We start from the raw sequence: 24,575 nt of genomic DNA on the forward strand, positions 1-24,575 counted from the left end.
ATGTAGTTGGTGGACCTAAAGTATATTAGAATAATAATCGATTCAATGGGGTTGGAATGTTGGAATCCGAGTAGAATATGTTACCGACAATATTGGAATCGGTGATATAAAATAGAACGGACAGATTATGAATTGGATATATAATAGCATTTGTTACGATCAACTTGGTCAAACGGGTTATTCAGGTTTTTCGGATTTACCCAAAATCCATTAGAAAGTACTCGGTAATTGACTCGACTTAGTACGGGTCGGGTTCGGGTTTCATAAGTATGTGTGCTTTCAGGTTCGGATCAATAGTTATTCACATCATGTTCTGAATTGCGGATAAAAATGACAGCCGTCCTTTCGAGTTTAAAAATCATAGGATTGTTAGATAATAAAGCATTATCTAGTAGATTGTATTTTTAGATAGTGAGCTGGCGCCTAAGTTTTGGTAGTGATTTATGTAGAAGCTTGACAAAAGCATTAAAGGATTGAAGTAGGCGACTTTTAACTATCGATTTTAATTAGAGGTGGGCAAATAAACCGGTTAACCGAACCGACCTGAAAACTGAACCGAAACCTAACCATACCAATTATGTAGAAACCGGTTTGGAACCGATTGAAACCGTATGTTCGGAACCGGTTTGTAATTTTCTTCACCAAAACCGGGTCCAAACCGGTTAACAGAACCGAAACCGATCAAAACCTGAACCGAAACCGATTGCAACATTTTAAGAAACCGGTTTGAACCCAAACCGAAACCGATCATAAACCGGTTTTGACTTTTGTTAACCAAACCGAACCGGTTTTAAGTTTTAAACCAGTTTTTGCACCTCAAATTTTAGTTAGCTTTAAAATGATTAGTAGTTTGAAACCTAAATTTTATCTGTTGAAAAAAGAGACCTCCAGACTGATTGAATCGTCCGCAATACCTCGGTGCGATCCACCTCCTCTTAAGGAGTATGTGCATGGACAAAAGTTCTCTAGTGATCTATCATGCATGTATGCCCAAATTCTAATCATTCAAGGTTTCTAAATATGATATTAAAATGTATTATACAAACCGGGTTAGGTTATAATAGGAAGTATAGTTTTTGTAGGAAGGATAGTAAGTAATCTTGTCCATTAATTTTAAACATGGAAGGTTGAGATTAGATTATGGGGAAATCAAGTGTGAACATAAGGAGAAGGGTATAAAAGGAATAACACATTTGTTGACTTTCTCTCTCCACATGCAAGGCACATGCCAAATTCTCCCATCATTTTTAAGCGTCCATAACTTTTTTTTACGACGTTTTTATTGAAAAACAAATTCACCATAATAACGGGTGTCCTTTTATCTTTTATATGAGTACCATATTGTAATAGAAAATTTAAAAAAAATTAGTGGGTTTTTTACAAAGTGTGTTTTACCAAAATTGTGTTTTACAAAATTGTGTTATACAATAGTATTTTTCATTGTGTTTTTTCCATTGTGTAATACAATTGCGTTTTTTATTGTGTTTTTTTCATTATTTTTTTTTTCATTGTGTTTTTTACATTGTGTCATACAATTGTGTTTTTTATTGTGTTTTTATCATTGTGTTTTTTTTCATAGTGTTTTTTTCCATTGTGTTTTTCATTGTGTTTTTTTCGGCGACCGTTTTCCGGTGACTTTTTTTGGCAACTTTTCGGTGAATTTTTCGGAGATTTTTCCGGCGAAATTTCTCGGGGATTGTTTTCCGGTGACTTTCCGACGACTTTTCCGGTGAAATTTCCCGGCAAAATTTCCATAGACTTTTCCAGCGAGGTGGTGGCGGTGGGTGACGGTTGTGGTGGCGGTGGCGATGGAGTGGTGGTGGTTGTAAGAGATGAGTGAAGATGTAAGTGAGTTTTATGTAAGTGGGTTTTTAAAATTAATGTAAGTGGGTTTTAAGATTAAAGTAAGTGGGTTTTGATATTAAAGTGTTAGACTAAAATACCCTCCTTCCTAACCTTCTTAGGAAAATCAAACTTCTTATTTGAACCTAACCCATACAAACCAGTGAGTTAACGGTGTTTTTTTTATTTTAACTAAAATAAAATGTTTAGGTTGAATTGGTATGTGCATTTTTTAAAACATTAGGCTATATGTAATGGCTTAACTAAAAAGAAAAAAACTAGCATCACGATACTGTTGCATGTATAAGTAGGTTTACTAACTATACTCGCTAACGCGTGTAATGATCTCATATTAAAATTAAATAAAGACAAAAGAATTCAAAAAAAGGTTTGACCAGCCTCACCCATTGCCGACGCCCCAAGGCGATGCTCCGTGCCTCGGATGAATGTTGTGGTAGTGACTAGTGTGCCCATTAAAAGAACATTAGTTTATATATATATTTTTAACTAGTTTGACGTTTTATAGATATTAGGTATATGCCATGACTACTTACAAATTTTTTAAAAAAGTATGCATACAAATGAAAAGTTAAACATACTGGTTCGACTTTAACAACTAGTTGCCGATCAAGCAGCGACGTTGCTCTTAGCTTTAAGCCGCTATCGTTCAGTTATGATAAGTCAAGTGCCTTCGGTCAACTCACTCAGGTGATCCTCTCTTATCTTCACTAACGTTTAGAGTTGTTCTGTTTTGAGAAAGGAGCACCGGCCTACCGCCCAATACAACCACATGGTCGAATCGTTAATCCCAAATTTTGAAATCTTATTTCAATGAAACACCATGTGCAATTCAATTGCTGAAAAACATTGAAAAAACGGCACAATGACCATATCATAAATAAGTAAAACTTTACACTATATTGTAAGAAAAGATGACTACACTACATGATAAAGACAATGCATGTGATCTTACAAAAGAATGTTGTATCCGCCGCTAACTCGATTCAAATTTTATGTGAGGTATGCGCGTCCATATATAAGATATGTGAGGTATACGCGTCCATAAATAACAAGTGCTTTTAGACACACCATATAACCTGTAGCATGTCGTTGTAGTTAAACATTTTAAAGGCATTGTTATATCCAACTTCACTCTGACTTTTTTTTTTTAAGTATATTTTTAACCAAATTGAATGATTACCCATAAATCAATAATAATTTATACTGATAGGGTAACAAATAAGACTTCTAATTTACTTACTTTTTTTTTAGAGAAAGAATATATAATTCATAATCTTTTCAAGCTTTCAACCTTAATATTAGCCGTATATAGGTCTAAATTCACTTGGTACAAACTAGAGTGGAAAATTCATAATTTATTTAATCTTAAATTTTAATTATATAGATATTATGTTCTAGAAAGTCCGTGTTTTTTATGTAGTTTAATTTCCAAGCAGGCCAACGTATGTCCAACTATTCTCGTATGTGGTGTGTGGACCGTGTGACTAAGTACACACTTTTGACTTATTACACCTTAAAAACATAAAACACACCACTTGCAAACGTTGTTATCCCACTCTACACTTGTTCTCTTTGACCCCTCATTTGTTTCTATCTCACTTTCTTTGATCCTTTCAAGTGGATTCCATCCAGAATCCAGACATATTCTCGGATATTACCTTTTAACTCCATTTGGAACCAGCCTCAATTATGTCTGCGTTCGTTGACCTTGTCATTATTAAAGATTTGCTCACCTTCACATTGTTATAAATACTTATGAAAACATATTCATCAATATTCATCATCACACTCTCATCAAATATTAATCAAGTTTTCAAGCTTAATCCCATTTATATGGACAACATGGAGTATTTGCAAGACGGTGAAGATATCGCCTTCCACGCCGAGCTCACAAGGCAGATATTAATGATCATGGATGACGAGGATGAGACATATGCCAGGAGAGAGATAAAGGGTAGGTCCGAGGTTAAGAGACCGTTGGTGTATGGTGGCTCGGGTGGTGGTTACTTTAGTTGGTCCGAGAGTGGGAGGGGTGTGGAAGTGCCTGGTTGGATGGAGAGGTTGTGGGCGAGTAACGGTGGTGGTGGGACCGGGGTGTTTATACCTCGTGTGGTGACCGCAAGTCGAGAAGAAGAAGAAGACATAATAAGCCGAGGAAGAATAATGTTAATGTTAACTATGGAGGAATTAAGATTCATGGTTGAATATGTAGTAATAACTAATAAGTATTGATCCATTCTTTTTGTAAATATTATAATGTGATGATGAGATATCTATTATTCATTTATAAACTTGCTTGAAGTAATAATTATGGAAAAATGATCAAAATAGTTATCTTAACCACTAACATTTCAATACTAATTCTATCTTCTCAAAAATACCCAAAATGCTGTCTCAAAACTGAGCTCCAATGGTTCAACCACCTTCCATCCGCCGACCGCCGTACCTTAGAATCATTACCTGTCCTAATCAGAAGGCGGCTCCAACTAGAGTTAAAAAATTCCAACTGTTTTTGGCTATTTACGACGAGATATATGGGCGTTCAAAAGCAGTCGGCCAGACGATTTTTCAAAAAAACTGCTTCTGTCGGACCGACAGTTTAGGTTGTGATGTCGCCAATTTATTTTGTGAGGGTGCCGGTTTAGATTGTGATGCAGACGGTTTAGCTGGTGAAGGTGCTAATTTAGGCTGTAAGGACGCCGGTTTAGTTTGTGAGGATGCCGCTTTAGTTTGTGAGGCTGCTAATATAGGTTTTGAGGGTGCCATCTTAGGACAAAATCCAACTAAAATGATAAACAGTTTGAAATATCGTCGGGCCGACTGTTTTCAGATGTCTATATATGTCGTCGAAAACAGTAAAAACTACCAGGCTTTTAAAATTCAGTTTGACCTGCCCTTTTTTTAGGCTGAGGGGTGTGGGGCTTTAACGGGGGCGCGAGAGCCCCTCCGCTCGCGCCCTCAGGCGCGAGCACCACACCACCGGGGCGCGAGAGGGGCGCGAGCACGAAAAACAAAGCAGGCGCAAGGTGGTTCGCGAGACCAGTATGGCGTAAAGGTGCATGGGATTGTGTGAAAGAGCCGTTGGACATTTAAAATGAGCCGTTGGGCTCTTATTTAATAAAAAAAAAAATTCTTCCTATATATAACTCATTTCACATAAAACAATTACCACAACTTCAAAAAAAAACCCAAAATCAACCCATCTTCCAAACTTTTTTTTAAAAACATGGCTGGAAATTGGTACCCAAACCTAGATTCAGATTATATTGACGACGATTTATGGTCGTCACCGCACCAACCGATGTTTTATTCGGAGCCGCAACAATCATCCGGCTTTCAACCATCCAACATACAACCGTCTCCTAACTTTGTTGTTCCGGAGACACAAGAATCACACGGTGAAGCTACGGGACAAAGAAGACGCGCCCACCGAAAAAAACAAGTTGCAACGGACGGGTCGGGACCGGCTTCGACTCCGAGGACGAAACGGAAAACCACTCCGTGGTCATCGGATGAGAAGGAAGCCTTGTGTCGGGCTTGGATAGTCATTTCTGAGGATCGGCGTTGCGGTAATTGTTTTAACGTTTTTAAAAATGATTTTTAATAAAAAAGTTAAATAAAAAAGTTAAATGACTTACAAATTTATTTATTCATTTTGCAGCCGACTACCAAAAGAGCAAGATTTTTTGGACAAAGGTTAGGGAGACGTTCTATACGCTCGTTGGGAGTACAGAGCGGAACCCCGATATGATTTCGGGTCGGTGGTCCGAAATCAGAAAATTTGTCGGCTTGTTTACTAATCTTTTCAACAGGAACAGCGGTCGTATGAGACCAAGTGGCAGTGATGATTTGGCGGTTTACAATTTCACTGTCGAAGAGTGGAAGCAGGAGTGTTTGCGGAGGTATGGGACGGTGAAGACGTGGGACGATGTAAAGTTGTGGGAGAGGTTGAAAAGGTGTTCCAAGTGGGTTGAGCTGGTGGCGCCGGACATTGATGCGGAAGTACGGCCGAAACGGACTAAAACAAGTTCGTCCGGAGCGTATAGCACTTCAATCGGGTCGGATTGCCGCGTTGGATTCGACCTAAACATTGCGGGGGAGGAAACGTCTTCACCGCCGAGGAGGCGGCCATTGGGACGGGACGCCAAGGGGAAAAAACCTGCTGAGGGGGAAGCCGTAAACATCGCCAATCTTGTTGAATCCCTCAATAAATTCAACAAAACCATGGAGGTGGTCTCTAATGACAAAAAGGAAAAAAGTCGAATGAGAGATTTGGACTTCCTTACTAGAGACTTCAGTAACCTAAATCCGGTCGATCAAATGCTAATGGAAAAGCAAAAGGAACGTATCCGAAAGAGGTTGATCAAAGAAGACCAAGCCGAAGAATAAGAATAATGTTTTTTTAGTACTTTTATTTTTATTTTATTTTTAGATATTAATGTGTTTTTTCATTAATGTGTGTTTTTTAAAATAATTTATGAGTTTTTTTAATAATACGTTTTTTGAATATATTTATAAAAAAATAAAAAAAAAATCCGCTGGAGCCCCTGCTGGAGCCCCTCCACACCAGGGCCAGGGGCTCCACCGGGGGCTCCAACACCCCCCTTATCCAGTTTCTCTCTCTGCCACACGTCATAATATTATTGGCTGGAGCCCCCACTCGCGCCCCAATTAGAGCCCCCCACACCCCTCAGCCTTAGGACACATGACTCAATCGTGATGGTTTTATAATCCGGCGGATGTTTGGTGAAAAACAGTTGGCCTGACAACTTTTGGATGGCCATTTTAGGTATTTTTAAGAAAAAAATGGTTAATCTAGAAATGTAAGCGGTCAAAATGACTATTTTGATCATTTTTCATATAATTATACAAACACTACTTAAACTAAATATATAAAGTCCCTATAATACTATAAAGTACAAACACCATGCTGAGATAGTGAGATTCACATGCTATGATATGTTTATGTGATCAAGCATATAAACATTTGGTGAGGATAATCCCTGGAATGTGAGATTTTTATATCTCATGTACTTAGGAAAACAATAAACTATTTCTAGATGATTTTTGAAAGCTAGCGTATATAAAATTAGATAAGTCGCTATGGATGGGTTGTAATTTTCACCAAAGTCGACAAGTCGTTTGTGTGGGGAGGGAATTTGAAATACACGGTTTTATTTATTAATTTTTTTTGTCTATCTTTTATTTATTAAAATCTAACATGTATTCATATTAAAGTGATTTTTTATTTCTGATACTAAAAAAATAGTTTATTTTGGATACAACTCGACTTTTAATTAAAGTTTATACCAAACAAAAGAGAATAGAGTTTAAACAAGATGTTCTAGTGAGATTTTCTTAAAGCAAATTTTAATATTAAAAGTTATAAGAGAAAAAGTAAATTATATGTGAAATGAAATATTATAAAGAAAAATCAATTTTAATATGGTGAAGTAGTCCAAACAACCAACCGGCCACTCTAATATTTACAAAAATAATTTAAATACAACTTAACGTGCATTAAAGCCATATCAATAGGCAATTTAAAATAAACAAAGCAATGTATTTAAATTTTTAATAAAATTAAATATTATGATGTACACGAGAAAACTCAAATTATGTGCCAGTTGGAATATATTAATAAAAAGTAATTTTTAATACGTTTCAAGTAATATTTTTCATAATTACATTAAAATCACTATATTTTTCTTTTTTATTTAATTAAATAATATTTTTTATATATTTTTCGTTACAATTTTCTCTTCACTTTACTCACAACCAATTCATCAAATATTAAAAAATAAATAAGGGCAAACAAAGTTTTCCTAAATTTACAAAAAGTAACTACATTTCTCTCTCCATCTTATAATTTATATTCATAATCAGTTATATTTAGAAACTTTGCTAAATGAATGGTTTCCTAAACCACCCATCAACGCAAAAAGTTCTCAAAATGACTTATATAGCATCCATAATGTGAAACCCATACAAATTATCTCATCAGATTCTATTTCTTTCTTCTTTAAAAAAAACTCACTTTATTTCACTACATCAAACCTCTAAAAATAAATATTTCTTCCTTCAATAATTTAAACTCATTGTTTAGACGTATTCTCAATTTTGACTAGTTTCAAACATCAAACACATATCGAGTGGCGAAGCTTGGGCTTCATCACGTGGGTGACCGAAGTTGGACCAAAAAATTTTTGGGTTGACAATTCGGTTCGTGACGGTGGATCGATTCGGGTTGGATTAAACAATATGACATCTATATATCTATTTTTTTTCATTCATTTGAACGATTGTTCTTACAAAAAAAATAGATAATTTTTTAACCAACAAAGACCTAAAATATTCATAATAATGCGAAAGCCGAGAGGAAGGGTGAGTACTTTAGAAGAAGAATTACGAAGTAGCTTGACGACCTTTAAGTTTTTTGAATTTCTCAATTATGGATTCCGAATCAAATGTTTCAAAATAAATTTTTCTACGTAAACCACCAAGCTATTCGCGAGATACACATGATTTACCTAATTAATGAGATTCAATAGGGTGAGTTAAAGTAAAATTTCACTATACAATAACAATTCCAAGCTTAGTTGATCACTTTCCCCAAATCCCCAATTCTACAATTACAAATCCTAATTTTATAATCCTTGAACATTAATACAATACAATGTTTAATAACAACACAAATATGAACTATTACCTTGCTGATAGGGTCGAGCAACGGGCGGTAAACAGTGGTTATGGCCTGTGGTGGTCTCCAATAGGAACAGCCGAACAAGGGCGCAGGTGACTGGTGAGGTAATAGAGGCTTATTAGTTTTCAAACTCTAAACCCAAATTAATACTCGTTCTTTTTTTATATTGTTATTTAAACAAGTTTTTATTGTTACAAATAGCCTCCTCAATTTTGTGTTTTATAAAAATAAAGATTTTTACTATTCGACTACTATTTTTTAACTTTTGTTTATAAAAACTATGAGATTTTATGAAAAAAAATCAAACAATAAGGTATCTACCTATTCTAATAAAGTAAAATAAATGGGGACACTTGTCATGTTTTAGTTAATTTTTACAATTTTTTTCTCTTCAAAACTAATATACCTTAATATATGTAAAAAATCAATAATTATTCACTTTCCTTTTATACTATATTTATATAATATCTATGTATTTTTATAAATATATATATTTATAATACATTATTTTACTATATATTTCAAAATGCTTGATGAATTCTAAAAATTAACAACAAATCATGTTTCTCAAATAAAATTGTTTTGGGTTTTTTTTTGAAGTTAAATTTGATTTTATGGGTCAAAAGTTGGTAAATAGATTGTTTGGTACAAGTAACTACATTTAGGTCAAAATTTGTTACGGGTCAAAAATGAAAATTTTTTGAGTATTTTTAAAAGTTTGAGAATGCAAAACAGATTTATCGTCAAATTTGTTATAGGTTCAAAGTGTGGACTTTAAAATGTCAAAAGTATGAAAGTTAGAATTTTAAACATAATTCTTCGGGTTTCAAGTTTATTTTTAAGGCATTAAAGTTAGAATTTTAAACATGATTCTTCGGGTTTCAAGTTTATTTTTAAGGGCATTTTTTTGTAATAATTAAAAGGTTTGGGATTTGGCAAATTGATTATTTTTCGCTCTAACTATTAAAATTTAAGAAAAGATTGCGAACACTTTCGACATGTCACCCCATGCCTATCAATGCTTCTAACTTTTATCAAATTTGAAATATTTATGTCAACATTAATTTTTCCTTCAATGGTGATCAAAACGTTGTATAAGAAGCATGTCATGCAAACTATACTCAGATGAAACAAAATATTCACAAAATTGAATTGGTTAACATGTTATTTTTTATGTTGTCATTATGACAGAGTCGAGAAGCCCTCTGAAACTTAGCAAAATCTTTTTTATGGTGTAGCTCGGAAAAACATAGTTCTTGAATAACATCCATTGCTACAATTTAATATCCTACTTTCCTTAGATGGGTGGTAAATTGATAAATATATCAATAAAGGTAACGCCTCTTTTATATTTAGGCTGAGTGGTTAGAACTACTATCATATGAGAAGTCTTATTTTCAAAATTGGTTCATAACCAAAATTCTTTCAATTATACATATATGATACCGAGAATAAATTTTTTAATAGAAAGAAGCATTCTCGGGTACGATTTTGCACGGTCATTTTTTTTATTAAGTTTATTTTATGTACACATTGTATAGATACAAACATACATGTAACACATTTTTTTCATACACGCTATGTAATTATTTTTTTTTAATAATTTTATAATTTGAATTATCCCGTGTGTGACACGGGCTCTAAAACTAATTATATATAAAAAAAATCAGTGATGACCGCGGTTCACACTTTCGACTCATTATTATATATATTAAAAAGTAGATTTACTTCTTTTCACATTTTTACTATTCAATTTTTTAATATTTTATTAGACTAAATTACTAGCCTATAAACTAAAATAATGGTTTTTATTTTCTTTAGTTTACTTTTTCTTTCAACTAATTATAATATTTAATAAACTATATTTTAAACATTAAATTTGGACAAGTGTCGGATTTACATGTTTTATTTGTCAGTTAAACGATTTCAACTTTGCTTTTGGATATTTTACGGCTCGTCTTTACAATGACCAAAACCTTTTTCATGATTTAAAGATATTCTATCGTCGTATGCTTTTGTATCCGCAATTCATCGTTTGATACCACGTCTTTAAAATATTTTTGTTGCCTTACTAATTTATGTTTACGAATTTGTGTTAGCACCACTGATACTGACTAAAATTGTGTTGGTTCGCAGCTGTAATGTGTCATTTTTTTGTTCTACATATGATAATATGTTGTATTTTAGCATTGACGGGTTTATTTCTTTTATTTAGTTATGATGTTGTAACCTGATGCAGACTGACTTCACGTCGACTAGCAGCACGTTCATGATTTTACATTTTTACGTATGTTTTTTTTCTGTTCGATTTAGCAATGCCGTCGCGAAACGCGGGGTCCTAAAACCTAGTTGTACTTAAGCACGGTCTCACAACTTACAAACGTTGCTATCCCACTCTGCAGTTGTCCTCTTTGACCCCTCATTTGTTTTTATCCAGAATCCAGACATATTCTTGGATATTAACTCCATTTGGAACCTCAATTATGTCTGCGTTCATTGACCTTGTCATTATTCATAATTTATTCAAGTTCACATTGTTATAAATACTTAAGAACCACATGAAAACATATTCATCAATACTCATCACACTCTCATCAAATATAAATAGAGTTTTCAAGCTTAATCCCATTTACATGGACAACATGGAGTACTTGCAAGACGGTGAAGATAGCGCCTTTCACGCCTAGCTCACAAGGCAGATATTAATGATCATGGACGATGAGGATGAGACATATGCAAGGAGAGCGATAAAGGGTAGGTCCGAGGTTAAGAGACCGATGGTTTATGGTGGTTCGGGTGGTGGTTACTTTAGTTGGTCCGAGAGTGGGAGGGGTGTGGAAGTGCCTGGATGGATGGAGAGGTTGTGGGCGAGTAACGGTGGTGGTGGGACCGGGGTGTTTATACCTCGGGTGGTGGCGGCAGCAGCCGCCGGCAAGTCGAGAAGAAGAAGAAGGCATAATAAGCCAAGGAAGAATAATGTTAATGTTAGCTATGGAGGGATTAAGATTCATGGTTGAATATGTAGTAGCAAGTATTGATCCATTCTTTTGTAGATAATATAATGTGATGAGAAATTATTCATTTATAAACTTATTTTAAGTATATCTAAGTGTGTCTCATTCAAATTAAATAGATTGTTTTAAAAATAAGCATAGTTACAACAACTAGTTTTTGGCTTAACTTGTAAATTGTAATTATCCAACTCTACTAAAAATAAATATATGAATTCCCTATATAAACACTGTAATTCTATAAACACCAGGTTGAGATTCACATGTCATATTATGTTATGTGAACATATAAACTAAGAAACTAGATCAAGCAGATGAACACTCAAAAGTTCGTATCTACACGTGAGATTTCTATACCTACATGTGGTTAGGAAAACAACTGTTTCTAGATTATCTTTGAAAGTACATACAAAATTAGATAAGTCGCTAGGGCTCCTTGTAATTTTCACCAAAGACGTTTGGGTGGGGAGGGACTTCTTTCTCTTTTCTTCTTGAACGGTGACATTTTTTTTTTTGTGTGTGCGCAATCGTACTCTTCAAATTAAAGAGCCCACCGTCTTATTCTTGCAAGACTATGTTGTATCTTAACTGGACTCACGGTGGCTTCAAAGTTTGGTTTGGGCATTTCCCGAGAAACTATACCGTTGGCTGCCACTTAGCAGTCGTACCGTCAAAAGAGCAGAACACTCTGGCATAACACACAGTTAGATGAAAAACCGGGTGGGCTCTGGATTCGAAGTGACAAACTCACAAAGTCTAGCTCAAATCCTTTATTGTCATAATCCATCAAAAATGACACAAATGAATATCAAACTTGGGTCTTCACTGGACTGAATCAAACCCGGGTCGGGAGGGACTTGACTTCAACATATTAAAATTGATCGGTGTATTTATTTTTCCTTCAATTTAAATATATAATTTGGTTTTTCTCCTACAACTTATATTATTTAATTACTAAAGTTTTGATATACACGGTTTTATTTATTTATTTTTTGTCTTCCTTCTATAAAATATAAATTTATGAAAACCTAAGTTGTGATAAAATTAAATTGTTGTTTATATTTTCTGAAACCAAAATTATAATTTATGTAATAATTTAGAAAAATAAACAAAACAACGTATTTAAATTCATTGAAACTAAATGTTATGAGGTCTAAGTGAAAACTCAAATTATAAGCGAGATGTAATTAAGAAAAAATCATTTTTAATACGTTCAAGTCTCTCTCACCTATAGGTTATAGCAACTTTGATGAGTGGTTCCCTAAACCACCCATTGATGCAAAAAGTTCTTAAAATTAAATAACACTCTTAATGATAGAAGATTTAGAATTATATATGAAAGAAAATAAACAAGAGTTGGCGGGCTAGGTATTGTAACAGACTGAAGTCATAGATGACTTGTCAACTTCAATATTTTTGAGAGTTGACTGGGTTAATTTTCAATAGCTTAATGGGTGAAACTGACATTTTGTTTATGAAAATTTCTAACACTTACCTTTTATATGTTTATGCATGCTTGATTAATGTTTTGAAAATCGAATTGATCAAATAAATAGTTAAGAATAGCCTGTATATTGTAACTAAGTTAAGCATAAAAAAAATCAAGACTGCAAACATATTTATGTGGGTGGTGTCACTCTGAGAGATGGTATTTGCCGGATCTCCTATGCCATAATTGCAATATGGTTCAAGAGACCTAGGATCATATTTTGATTTTGTGCCCATTTGCATGCTAAACTAATTTGGAGCCAAGTTTTTCTGTGGCTTAACATTCTTTCATCGGGGCGGATCGATAGAACTTGAAAAATAGATCTAATACTCCGGTTTATCGTAACTGTTTTCATTATCTGGAATTTTTGTTTGTGGTTTCGATTGTGAGTGTCTTTGGCTCTAGTTCTCTAGGCCGGGCTCTTGGTCCATGTTTACAATACATATGTCGTTCAAAAAAAATATATGCTGGTGGTGTCAAATAAATGATAAAAATAGTCTAAAATAGAAATATATTATCCAGATATTTAACAATTATTAATTTATTATATACGAATGTGAAGTCGATAGGTACCATTTATATTTGTATCATAGACTCCCAAGTTTGAATCCCGGGACCAACCTCTATAACTTCTAAGCTCAATTCAACTCTGCACTATATATCTTTTTTCACATGTTATTTACAAGTACCTTAACCCCACCAACAGGACCATAATGAATTAAACAATCATAGAAAAGATTTAAAACTATTTTATTAACTAAAACATGCATGTAAGTTTTTTTTTTATTGATACCCTTCAAAATATGTCTTTCTTCAATGAATAAACTGATTGTTTGGTTGTATTCTCAATTTGATGGCTGTATTCTGGCCGGCCACCATTAGTCGACTTCACAGTTTTGAATAATTTCAAACATGAAACACATCACTAATAGATCCAGAAATTGACTTAACATATGTGATAGTCTACTTCAAGATCAATAGGACATTGGTGGCAATTTTTGTTTGTATGTACGTACCTTGTTTATTCATAATAAAATGGCTGGTTTCTTGGAACATTAACGAATACAATATTTAGAGAAAACAGATCCAACAAACCAAACGTGATCCAACAAACCAAATGTGGTCCTGTCGATAGTGACAGATCAAGAAGCTTTCCGTAGCGGGGCAAAAAATGGGTTTACTCAAAGCATATCGGGTTCAAACGGGTAGGTTAAAACAACCCAAAGCAGATTGGGTTCCAACAAGTCAGTTAAAACATGTCAAAGTGACTTGATTAAAGTACTATCCTACTCCTATGAATTAAGATGTCATATTGAGAATTTATACAGACAAGTTATGAATTAAAAAAGTTTCTAATAAAGCATGGATAAACAAAATAAGTTAATAAATTAGAAAATAAATAAATATTTAATCTTACTTATTTTCCAAAACAACCGAAGTACACCTTGGAGTAACTGGCTACACTTCAACTAAAATATTTCTCTCGCTATACCTTCAAAGATTATGAAACTATAATAGAAAACAAATACAAAGTATAATGTAATAAATTTTCTTAAGACCTAATCCATTTTCAATTGGGGTCTAATTATTCATTTCAGTTGGGGGGTCTGAATCATCAAGTTATTGATCCCCCCCCCCCCCCTCTTTTTTTTTACCGATGATGGTAAAAAAAAAAAAGAAAAAAAAAAGAGCAGTTGTGGCTTGATCCATTTTAAGAGAAAAACAAACTATTTACCGGTTATTTCTCTTAGGTATTTCATTTATGATACCAGTAATTTTTAAAAGACTAGTTAACTTGTTTGATTGCGGAAATTAGGTCTCAAATTTTATATTCTTTATCAGAATTATAAACCTGGTATCATCATTAAAAAGTGCTATCGTCATACACACACAAATAAATTATAAACTTTTATAAATTATAGATCCGACTTCGAGATGTGATGTCCTTAAAATGTCTTGGGAGCTTAGTCACTAACCACCGCCCTACCTGAGAGCCTTACCTAACGGCTAACGCATTACAACACCACAAATTAGTATTGGTAGCTAGTGTAAAAGATCATACTATAAAAAGACATGCAAGTTTCAACTAGAAGACATCAAAATCTCGAAGCTAAAAGGGAGCCCAACATAGACTGCATTGGGTTGAGCGTAAGCTTGCACCTTTGGCATATTCTTCGGAGTAGAACAAAGTATCTTCAGCATATTAAACTAGGTTTCAGTGTATCATACATCCATGTATATAAGTTGCGCACCCTATAGACAAAACAAGTTACATTTTTGCAAATTGCTAGACTCTGTATAGTGGTTTAGCCAAAAAGTGACCCGCGTGTGCACACGTAGGCTCTCGCTAACTTTTCCCTCAAAAAATTAAAAAAAAGGCCTAATTATTTAAGTAAAAGCACAGTTATTTTTTAATCTTTTATTAATAAAAAACCATGAGATGGATTGTAATTAGTTAAAAAATAAATTTGCCCCACACCTAAGCCATTCACGCCTCCCATGCCCATATTCACCATGCGTAATGGTGTTTAATGCCCTAAGATGATGAGGTGGACTATGATGGAGTGGGTTGCGAGCCCACTACACTTAGATGTAGTTTGTTTTTTATTAGACAATATATTTTTTGTCTCCACATACCTCAGTAGAATAAGAGATAGACCCAAGGTCCGCAGTATGTAAAAAGATGACAATTTGTTTTTTTTTTTCAAGATTTTTGTGGATTTATTGCTGAGCCTCGCTTTACCATTGGCGAATTATATGTGGAGTATCCTCCAATTGGAGATTATGATTTTCAATTAGCAACATTTAATTTGAAAAGACACATCCTGATACCCCTAATTCTTATGTAGATGAAAAATTAAATACCGGATGAAAGATTAAGTACCAGTAGTGGCAACGGAGGAGGAGAGCAGCGGTGACAGTGGCGGAGAGCAACGTCGACGGTGGAGGAGGAGGGGTGGTGGCTAGGGTAAGAGTCCTGTAAAGTAGAAAGAACAATGGCTTATTTTATGAGGTTAGAAGACGTTAGAAGATGTAAAAAAGAGGTTGAGCCAAACCTGCATAAAGAAGAGCCCTCACAGATGTTTTCTCATGAAACGTCTATGAGAAAACAAACACTCTACAAAAGCTCATGCCTGCGTGGCGCAGACACAAGAGCTCGCGCAGAGTTTTTTTTTCAAAAAACAAATGCCACCTTATTCTTAGATTAAACTTGTAATTTCTCAAACTTTAAGAACCAACCCATAATTTAAACAACTCACAAGGGTTGTTAATGTAACTAATAGAGGTGCAAACGAGTCGAGCCCGAGCTCAACTAGGCTCGAGCTTGTCTCATTTAACTTACGCAGAGCTCGAGCTCGGCTCGTTTAACTTACACAGAGCTCGACCTCTATTTTCAAAGTTCGAACTCGGCTCGCGCTCACCTTGTTTACTATTTATCAATTATTTTTTATATAATTATAATTATTTTCATATATATTTTTTCTATTATAATTTTATGTATAAAATAATATATACCATTTAGTTATTTTTATTTATATTTTATAACATTCTATTAATTAATAATTATTAAATATATATTTTAAACAAATAATATAAATGACAGGCTCGTTTAGGCTAGCGAACTGACTCGAGCTTGATAAGTGAAGCTCGGGCTCGATAAAGCTCGGTCCGATCGAGTTTTTTAACAAGCCAATCTTGAGTAGCTCGCGAGCAGCTTGGCACATTTGCAGCCGAGTAACTAATCCCAACAGAAAAACAAATTCAGTTGCCATGTTCTGAACAGAACAACTGTGAACCACACAATCATATGTATCATAACTCACAAACCAGTTCACACCCAGATTCCATTGGTGGATCTTAACAACCCACGTCTAATCACCCACAAAAACATTGCAACTCCTAAATTTCATCCTTATTCCAATCATAGTATCATACCAAAAACAAGACATAGATTATGATGGCTGTCAACTGTATCAATCTTCCTCAGTTCCCACAAAACTCAATCAAAACAACATCAAGACAACAGTTCACTTCATCATTTGCCACCACTCGGTTTCTCTCGACTCGAAGGAATCCATCGGATATTGTCTTTAACACTCCGAAGATATCGAATAACGGGTAGTTTTGATCTTGAAGTTTAACACTTTAATTTGAGGTTATATTCAGTAGTTAAGTGGTAATAATTTATGTGGGAATTTAGGGTTGTTTCGGCTTTGATTTCTGAAGAGAAAGTTGTGGAATCGAGTTCTTCAGGCACTGATGCATTCAAGTTAACTTATCTAGAGGTTTGGTTTTGTTGAATTATTCATCTTGATGCAAATGAGTCAAGCAGCTCGTGAGCTAGTCGAGCTCCGCTTGTTAAAAGCTCAATTCGAGCTCGTGAGCCTAAAAATAAGTTTTTTTAATAAACAAGCCGGAGCCCGGGCTCCAGTTGTCGAGCTCGAATCGGCCCATGAGCCTAATATTAATATAATTTTTATTTAAAATATTATATTAAAAGTTTAATTAAAATGTACAGGAAAAAATAAGTATCGGTATAAGTAAAATAATTAATAAATAATAAACGATTCAAGCCTAGACAAGCACGCGCTCGGGTCGGCTAGTTTAGTTTACACCCGTAATCTTTGTTCACTTTCTTTGAAAACTTGTTCAGGGTGAACATGGGTTAGGCTCCGAGAATTTAAATACCTCGGCTGAGCCGAAATAAAAATGACCGTAGTTTTTTTTTTCGTTTATTGATCTTTATTTCTTTTAGCTTTAAATTTAGTTTGGGCCCAATAGCTTAAATGAGTTATGGATAAAAACAAGTTTTGGGCCCAATAATTATAAGATAATTAAGATCCAATCCTATTTTATAAAAAAAATACAAATATATATATATATATAAATTTTGTCCCCCAAAGATTACGCGCCTCGGCCGAATGTCTGGGTTGCACTACCCACAAGCCGGCCATGCAGGTCGGGTCGGTTTTGGGCTAAAAACGAACCTATAACCAATGTTTTGATTCAGGGCAATAGTTGGTTGTGGGAAGTGGGTGGAGTTAAGCTTTTGGTTGATCCAATTTTGGTGGGTAACTTGGATTTTGGAATACCTTGGCTTTATGATGCTAGCAAGAAATATTTAAAGAATTTCCAGGTAAGTTTGTTAATGGTTATGTTTTATTATGTTTATGGTATTAAGCGTATATAGTTCGTTTATAGTTTAATTTGTCTGGGGAGTGGTTTGAACCAGAGCGGAAGCACAAAAGATAAAAGCGCGATTGCACGAATATTCATAAGGGAAAAATTGAATTTTTTTTTTAAATAACCAATACATATGGTCCTTTTTATTGAGAAAAAATGAATTTAGCAGGTTGGGCCAAATGTTGAGAAACTAAATAAACGTGTGAATTAAGAAAATCCATGACTAGGCCTGTAAACGAACTGAGAGTTCAGAGAACCATTCGAAGGGAAGTTTGTTTATGCTCATTTTTTTATTAAACGAACGAACTTGAACAACAGTTTTTGTTCATTTAGTTAAACGTAAAAAACATTAAGTCATGTCTCATTTGTTCATTTCTTCGTGAACTTTCGTTTATGTTGGGTCATTTACATTCTTTCGTTTACGTTTGTGTATATATTCATTTATATTTTTAGGTCCGTTACAGTTTAGTTTGATTTCATGAAATTAAAATATCGCCCATTAAAATTTTGTCTGGTTTATTAATTATCTAGGCCCAACGAAATGATGTTCAAGTTTACTTCTAGTTAGTGTTTGCTAAATCGTATTTGCTCATCTATGTTCAACTGTGTTCATTCGTTTGCGTTCTTGAACCTTTTTTATACTTTATACTGTTAGCAAACGGACATAAACGAACACGAGCGTGTTCATTTTCTTAACGAACAAACAAGAAACTCCGTTCGTTTATATTCGCTTGCATTCTTGAACCTTTCGTTTATACTGTTAGTAAACGAACATAAACGAGCATGAGCGTGTTCATTTTCTTAACAAACGAACAAGAAACTCCGTTTAACCTTCATGTTCACTTTTATTCTAAAAATGGTGTAATGTTCTAACAATTTGTATCATTATCGCAGCTTACCGATCTTCCTGAAATCGACTGCATATTAATTACACAAAGTCTTGATGATCATTGCCACTTAAAGACATTAACACCACTTTCTCAAAAGTTGCCAAATCTTAAAGTAATAGCCACTCCAAATGCAAAACCACTCTTGGATCCTCTATTCACCAATGTAAGTATAATGCACCCTTAGTTTTGACTTTTAGTTGACTTTGACTTTTGTTGACTCTTTTTATTTTTATCCCTCTTTTAAGGTAATATATTTAGAGCCTGGTCAAAACACGGAAATTCAAACGAGCGACGGTTCTCATGTCAAAATACGTGCTACTGCAGGGCCCGTTCTTGGCCCTCCTTGGCAACGACCCGAAAACGGGTACAAAATATTATTATTATTATTATTATTATTATTATTATTATTATTATTATTTTCAGAAAGATAAATGCAAAAACAAGAATAATATGTTCTCATGATTTAGGTATATTGTGACTTCACCACAAGGACAGTTAAGTTTATACTATGAGCCTCATTGTGTGTATGAAAAGGATATTGTTGGAAATGAGAGGGCCGATATCGTAATTACACCTGTTATTAAGCAGTTGTTACCGAGTTTTACATTGGTGTCGGGCCAAGAAGACGCGGTTCAGCTTGCAAAGTTGCTAAATTCCAAGTAATTTTAAACTTAAATTTGAAATTATGTTATTATTATGTGGAAAATGATATTTAATGTTACACTTTTGTTTTGTAGATATGTGGTGCCAATGAAAAATGGAGATCTTGAGAGCAAAGGTGTTCTTGCAAGTCTTGTAAAGTCTGATGGAACCATAGAATCATTTAAGGTATACATATATATATATATATATATATATATATATATATATATATAATTCTTTAGTCTAATACTCGTTTATATTTACTACAACCTGTTTACGACTTGTTTAACTCTTTTACATTGCAGGCGCTTTTATCAAAGGAAATACCAGACGTAAAGACGCTAGAGCCGATCCCTGGTGTACCCCTTCATATACCTTGAAATTTTATTATTTCTAGTTTACAGATGATAAAAGATAAAGAAGTATTGTTATAGCAATATATATGAAAATTATGCTTGTATACAAAATGTTAGATAATTAGCTAATTGTTGGTGGTGATAGTTTTTACTTGTTCTCAGTTATTGAATAGTCCTGTTCAGATATATCTAATATGATGTTAAGCCCATATTTATGTAACACTTGTTTTGGTTGAAGATAAATATTTACATCAATATAAACTTTGACATTTTTACAGATCTTACTAATATATTAAAGCAAAACCACGTGTTCACATGACATTCATCTAGATTGTCATGAGAGCAAAGGTATTGTCCATATTGGATGCCACATAATCAATTGTCTTTTATATTTTATCCATCTCATTAATATTAAAATTAAATTTTAAATTCACAAAACATTATTGAAATCAAATCAATTCTTAACTTGTGACTTTATTTCATTATTTAATTATCTTCTTATATTTGGAAACACCTAAATATAACTTATAAATGATTCTAATATATATATGTGTGTGTGTTTTGAAATCTCGAATCGGTCTATATTCTATAACAAATTATCATTTTTATATATAATTACAAAAATAACTAAATTATTATACTTATAAATCAAATTAATATAATTGTAAAACAAATAATGGTTGCTAAAATAAAAATACATTTTTGCAAAGTCCTTAACTTATGCATATTACTCATAAATTAAAACTGTTGACTCTTATTTTTCCTTAATTTATGCTAAAATAAAAATACATTTTCTATGTTTACCAAGTTTAACAAAAATAAACTGCTAATTACATCGCTATATAAGATTACACGATCAGAACACATTCTTCATCAATTCTATCATTTCTATCGATGTCAGAAGCTACTATGTGCAAGTACGTAAGTTCTTCAGCTAATTTTTCAAGCATTTAATGATTAGTTATTCAATATGAAATACCATTAATTCTTATAGTAACCGTCTCATCATTTTAACAGGTAAATGGAGAATCAAAAACATGACAATGCTTAATAAAATGGACATACTTTGAATCACACCAAGTTGAAGAAATTTGAAAATTAATGGTCTAAATAAAATGGTTATTATGACAACTTAGTGTAACGTTAATCTTTTAACCCATAATATTAAAAGTCTAAATAAAATGGTTATTATGACTTTAAAATTGTAACCCCTAAACTTTAAACGTTTAATAAATGGAAATTATTTAGTAGTTAAATGGTTATTATGAGTTTAAACTCTTAACCATAAGTTTACATGTTTAATATTTTGATAACTTTTTATATTTTTCTTTAATGTTTTTTGTTAAATAATGTTTGGAAATTATTTATATAAATTTGAAATTATATAGTGTTAGGGCACGTTTGGTTTATGTATTTTATGGGAATTGGAAATGGAATTAGATAAACATTCCATCTATAATTGTGTCTGATTGGTAAGTGAAGGTATTTAAATGAGAAATCTTTTCTTCAATTATAGGAATTCACTTTCCTTCCAATATGTGATGGAATTATAAACATTTCATTGTAATATGGTATAAATGTTTTTATTTCTAAAGTAAATCAAACATAAAGGTTTGGTTTGCAACTTTAAAATTAATAGTGTATAAATAATTAAATATATAAAAAACTTATATATATATATATATAAAATAACTAAATTTACGCATTACATATAATATTTTTTTAATTTATTATATTTTATACCGTGTGTAACACGGGCTCTAACCTAGTACATTATATATTGGAAAAGGAAATTTGATTTTATCATTTTAAGTTTCTCCTTATTTAGTTTAACTAACTACATAAACCATCTATTATTTTATTTTCTTCACTAATATGGTTTAATATATTTTCCATGAGTATGCATGGTTCGGTATCGGGCTAAAATCGAACCAAAAACTAAGTTTTAGTTTTTGAATTTTTGGGAAACTGTTCGGTTTGATTTCTGTTTTGCCATATGAGCTTGAAGTTTTTCGGCAGATAACGAATCGGTCAAAAATAATGATGTGTGGCCTAAATCACTTTGTTAACTAATAACTATCTAATTATTATATATTTGTGCTAAAATATGAGAGTTGCATATTTATTAAATGTTTACGAAAACATATTGGCTTTTTTTTTTGGTTTGGTTTTTCTGGTTTGGTTTTTCGGTCTAATGTACACCCCTAGTATTTTCTTAGTAAATTACACAATTATTCATGTAACTTACCTAAATTAGAGGTTTTATCCTCAACTATCATAATTCATAATCTTTGTCAATATTGTCACTCAAACATAACGCATATAATACTTGAAGTGGACGAGCGTTAACTATACTGTTAAATTCGAAAAAAAATTTGACCAAAATACCCTCAGAATTAAAAAAAATAAAACAACATCAAGACAACACTAGCTTCAAGTCGACTCGAAGAAATCCACTGTCTATACTCTTCAACACTCTGAAGCTATTGAATAGCTTTAATATCTGAATATAAAGTTGCTGAATCGAGTTCTTTTGGCAATGACGCGATCAAGCTAACTTACTTAGTTACTTAGAGGTTTGATTTTTTTTTTTAAATTATTGATATTGATGGATCTTTGTTTAGTTTATTTGTTTTCTTTAAAATCTTGTGTAGGGTGAACATTGGTCGGGTTTAGGTTCGTTATGTGTTATAAATGAACTTATAACCCATGTTTAAAATCTTGTGTAGGGTTATCCGTGATCAGTTTTAGTTATAATGTTCAGTTAACAATCAACTCGGGTGGGATGAAGTTAATTTTAATTAATAAATCCAATTATTTCCTAGTTCAAATTGTATAAAGTTACAATAAAAATAAAAATTATAAAAGTTGGTTTTATTATCAGTTAGGTTATTTATACATATATAACCATAACCGAACCATAAAAGCTGGTTATATTTCAAATTTTCAGTAATGATTTGGTTTGTCTGCTCACTCTTGATCAAGACAATAGTTGGTGAAATTTGGTCTTTTCTTGTGATGTAGTTTTCGAAGTTCAAACGATGTTATTGTTAATGTTATTGCAGCTTATCCAACTTCCTGAAATCGATGGCGTATTGATTTCACAAAGCCTTGATGATCATTGTCATGTAGAGACATTAAAAGCCACACCAAATGCAAAATCACTCTTGGATCCTCTTTTCACTGATGTAAGTATAATGATGCACCTAGTGTTGACCAGTTTTGACTTTTTTGACTTTGACTTTTGTTCACTTCGTTAACTTCGACATTTAATCCCTCTTGTTAGGTCATATACTTAAAACCTGGTCAAAACTTGGAAATTCAAACATATGATGGTTCTCATGTCAAAATACGGGCTACTACAGGCTAGCTCAAGGTCTTTGGCGACAACCCGAATACAAGTAAATATCGTCCTTATTGTAGAATGATGAAAACCCCGTAAGGCGTAATGTATTATTGATCAACTATATATAGAAGTACAATGAGGTAAATACAAGAAAACATAATCAAATACGTACAATCTCTTAACTATGGTAACAGTATGATAATCAAACTCTAATAATATATTCTATAATATTCTCTAAATCTCTAATGCCTTTTTGTACTCCTATATTAGTTGATCAATAATACGTTACGACACAAAACAAAACCACACTGTTGGGAAAAACGACACCTAGCCACGAACGGTAAACAAAAATTGCCGGGATTAATCTTCGTTTGGCTAAACTTTTTCCCGACCCGAATGAACCAATGAGGATGCAAACAAATAGGGTAACATAAATTTAAAAATGACACAAAAATTTTAGCGTGGAAAACCTCTCAAGGCGAGAGTAAACCACGGGACTACTAGAGCCGCTTCAAATCCACTATCACCAATAATAGCAATACAAAGTCTTCTCTAGGTAAAACTAGAGACATACACAAATCATCATATACTTTGTACAAATAATCTTCAAGTATATGAAACCAAACTACAAAAGAGTAAACGAGTAAGAGGAATCACCAATGAGAGAATAAATCGATCTCTTGGCACGTCTCTTATCTTCACAAACACCAAAACAATTGGAGTACACAACGTTTCTTCGTCTCTGTTGGTCTTCTTGACGGCAGCAAAACAATACTAGTAAATACCTAAAAAAGAGTATTATATATATGTGTTTCGTTTCTTGTTTTGATGTCCACGAAAGAAATCATACCACAAAAATACAACTTCATGTGGGTCCGGCCCACCAAAGCATCACCAATATATTTTTTTTCTTTTTTTTTCTTTACAGTACTAAATAATAATAATAGTAATAAACCCATGAAGAGATAAATTGTTGGGTTTTCTCATGGGCAAAAAATACCCCAACAAATCTCCCCCTTTTTGTCTATGAGAAAGAACTCATCACCCCGGCGAGCGAGCAACATATCTTCAGCTTCTCCCTTGCCACATCT

At 33.2% G+C, this 24,575-nt stretch overlaps 1 protein-coding gene across 1 annotated transcript; it reads left to right on the plus strand.

The window, feature by feature from the left end:
* The first annotated feature begins 16,956 nt into the window (after positions 1-16,956).
* Positions 16,957-20,194, plus strand: LOC143627739 (uncharacterized). Its single transcript, XM_077097497.1, has 8 exons — positions 16,957-17,185; positions 17,268-17,352; positions 18,078-18,203; positions 19,145-19,303; positions 19,386-19,504; positions 19,608-19,799; positions 19,878-19,968; positions 20,088-20,194. The coding sequence occupies exons 1-8, from the start codon at positions 17,022-17,024 to the stop codon at positions 20,160-20,162; spliced, it is 1,011 nt and encodes a 336-aa protein (XP_076953612.1). The 5' UTR covers positions 16,957-17,021; the 3' UTR covers positions 20,163-20,194.
* Positions 20,195-24,575: the final 4,381 nt, after the last annotated feature.

Source organism: Bidens hawaiensis, unplaced genomic scaffold (assembly GCF_021521415.1).
Source record: "Bidens hawaiensis isolate Kalapana, Puna unplaced genomic scaffold, B.hawaiensis_p1.1 tig00004733_1, whole genome shotgun sequence".
NCBI classification, from domain to species: Eukaryota; Viridiplantae; Streptophyta; class Magnoliopsida; order Asterales; family Asteraceae; genus Bidens; species Bidens hawaiensis.

Bases quoted from the DNA above. Each gene is read 5' to 3' on its own strand.
- LOC143627739 (XM_077097497.1), top strand. From the start codon at position 17,022: ATGATGGCTGTCAACTGTATCAATCTTCCTCAGTTCCCACAAAACTCA. The intron at 17,186-17,267 runs GTAGTTTTGATC...GTGGGAATTTAG, and splicing joins CCGAAGATATCGAATAACGG to GGTTGTTTCGGCTTTGATTT. The intron at 17,353-18,077 runs GTTTGGTTTTGT...GTTTTGATTCAG, and splicing joins TCAAGTTAACTTATCTAGAG to GGCAATAGTTGGTTGTGGGA.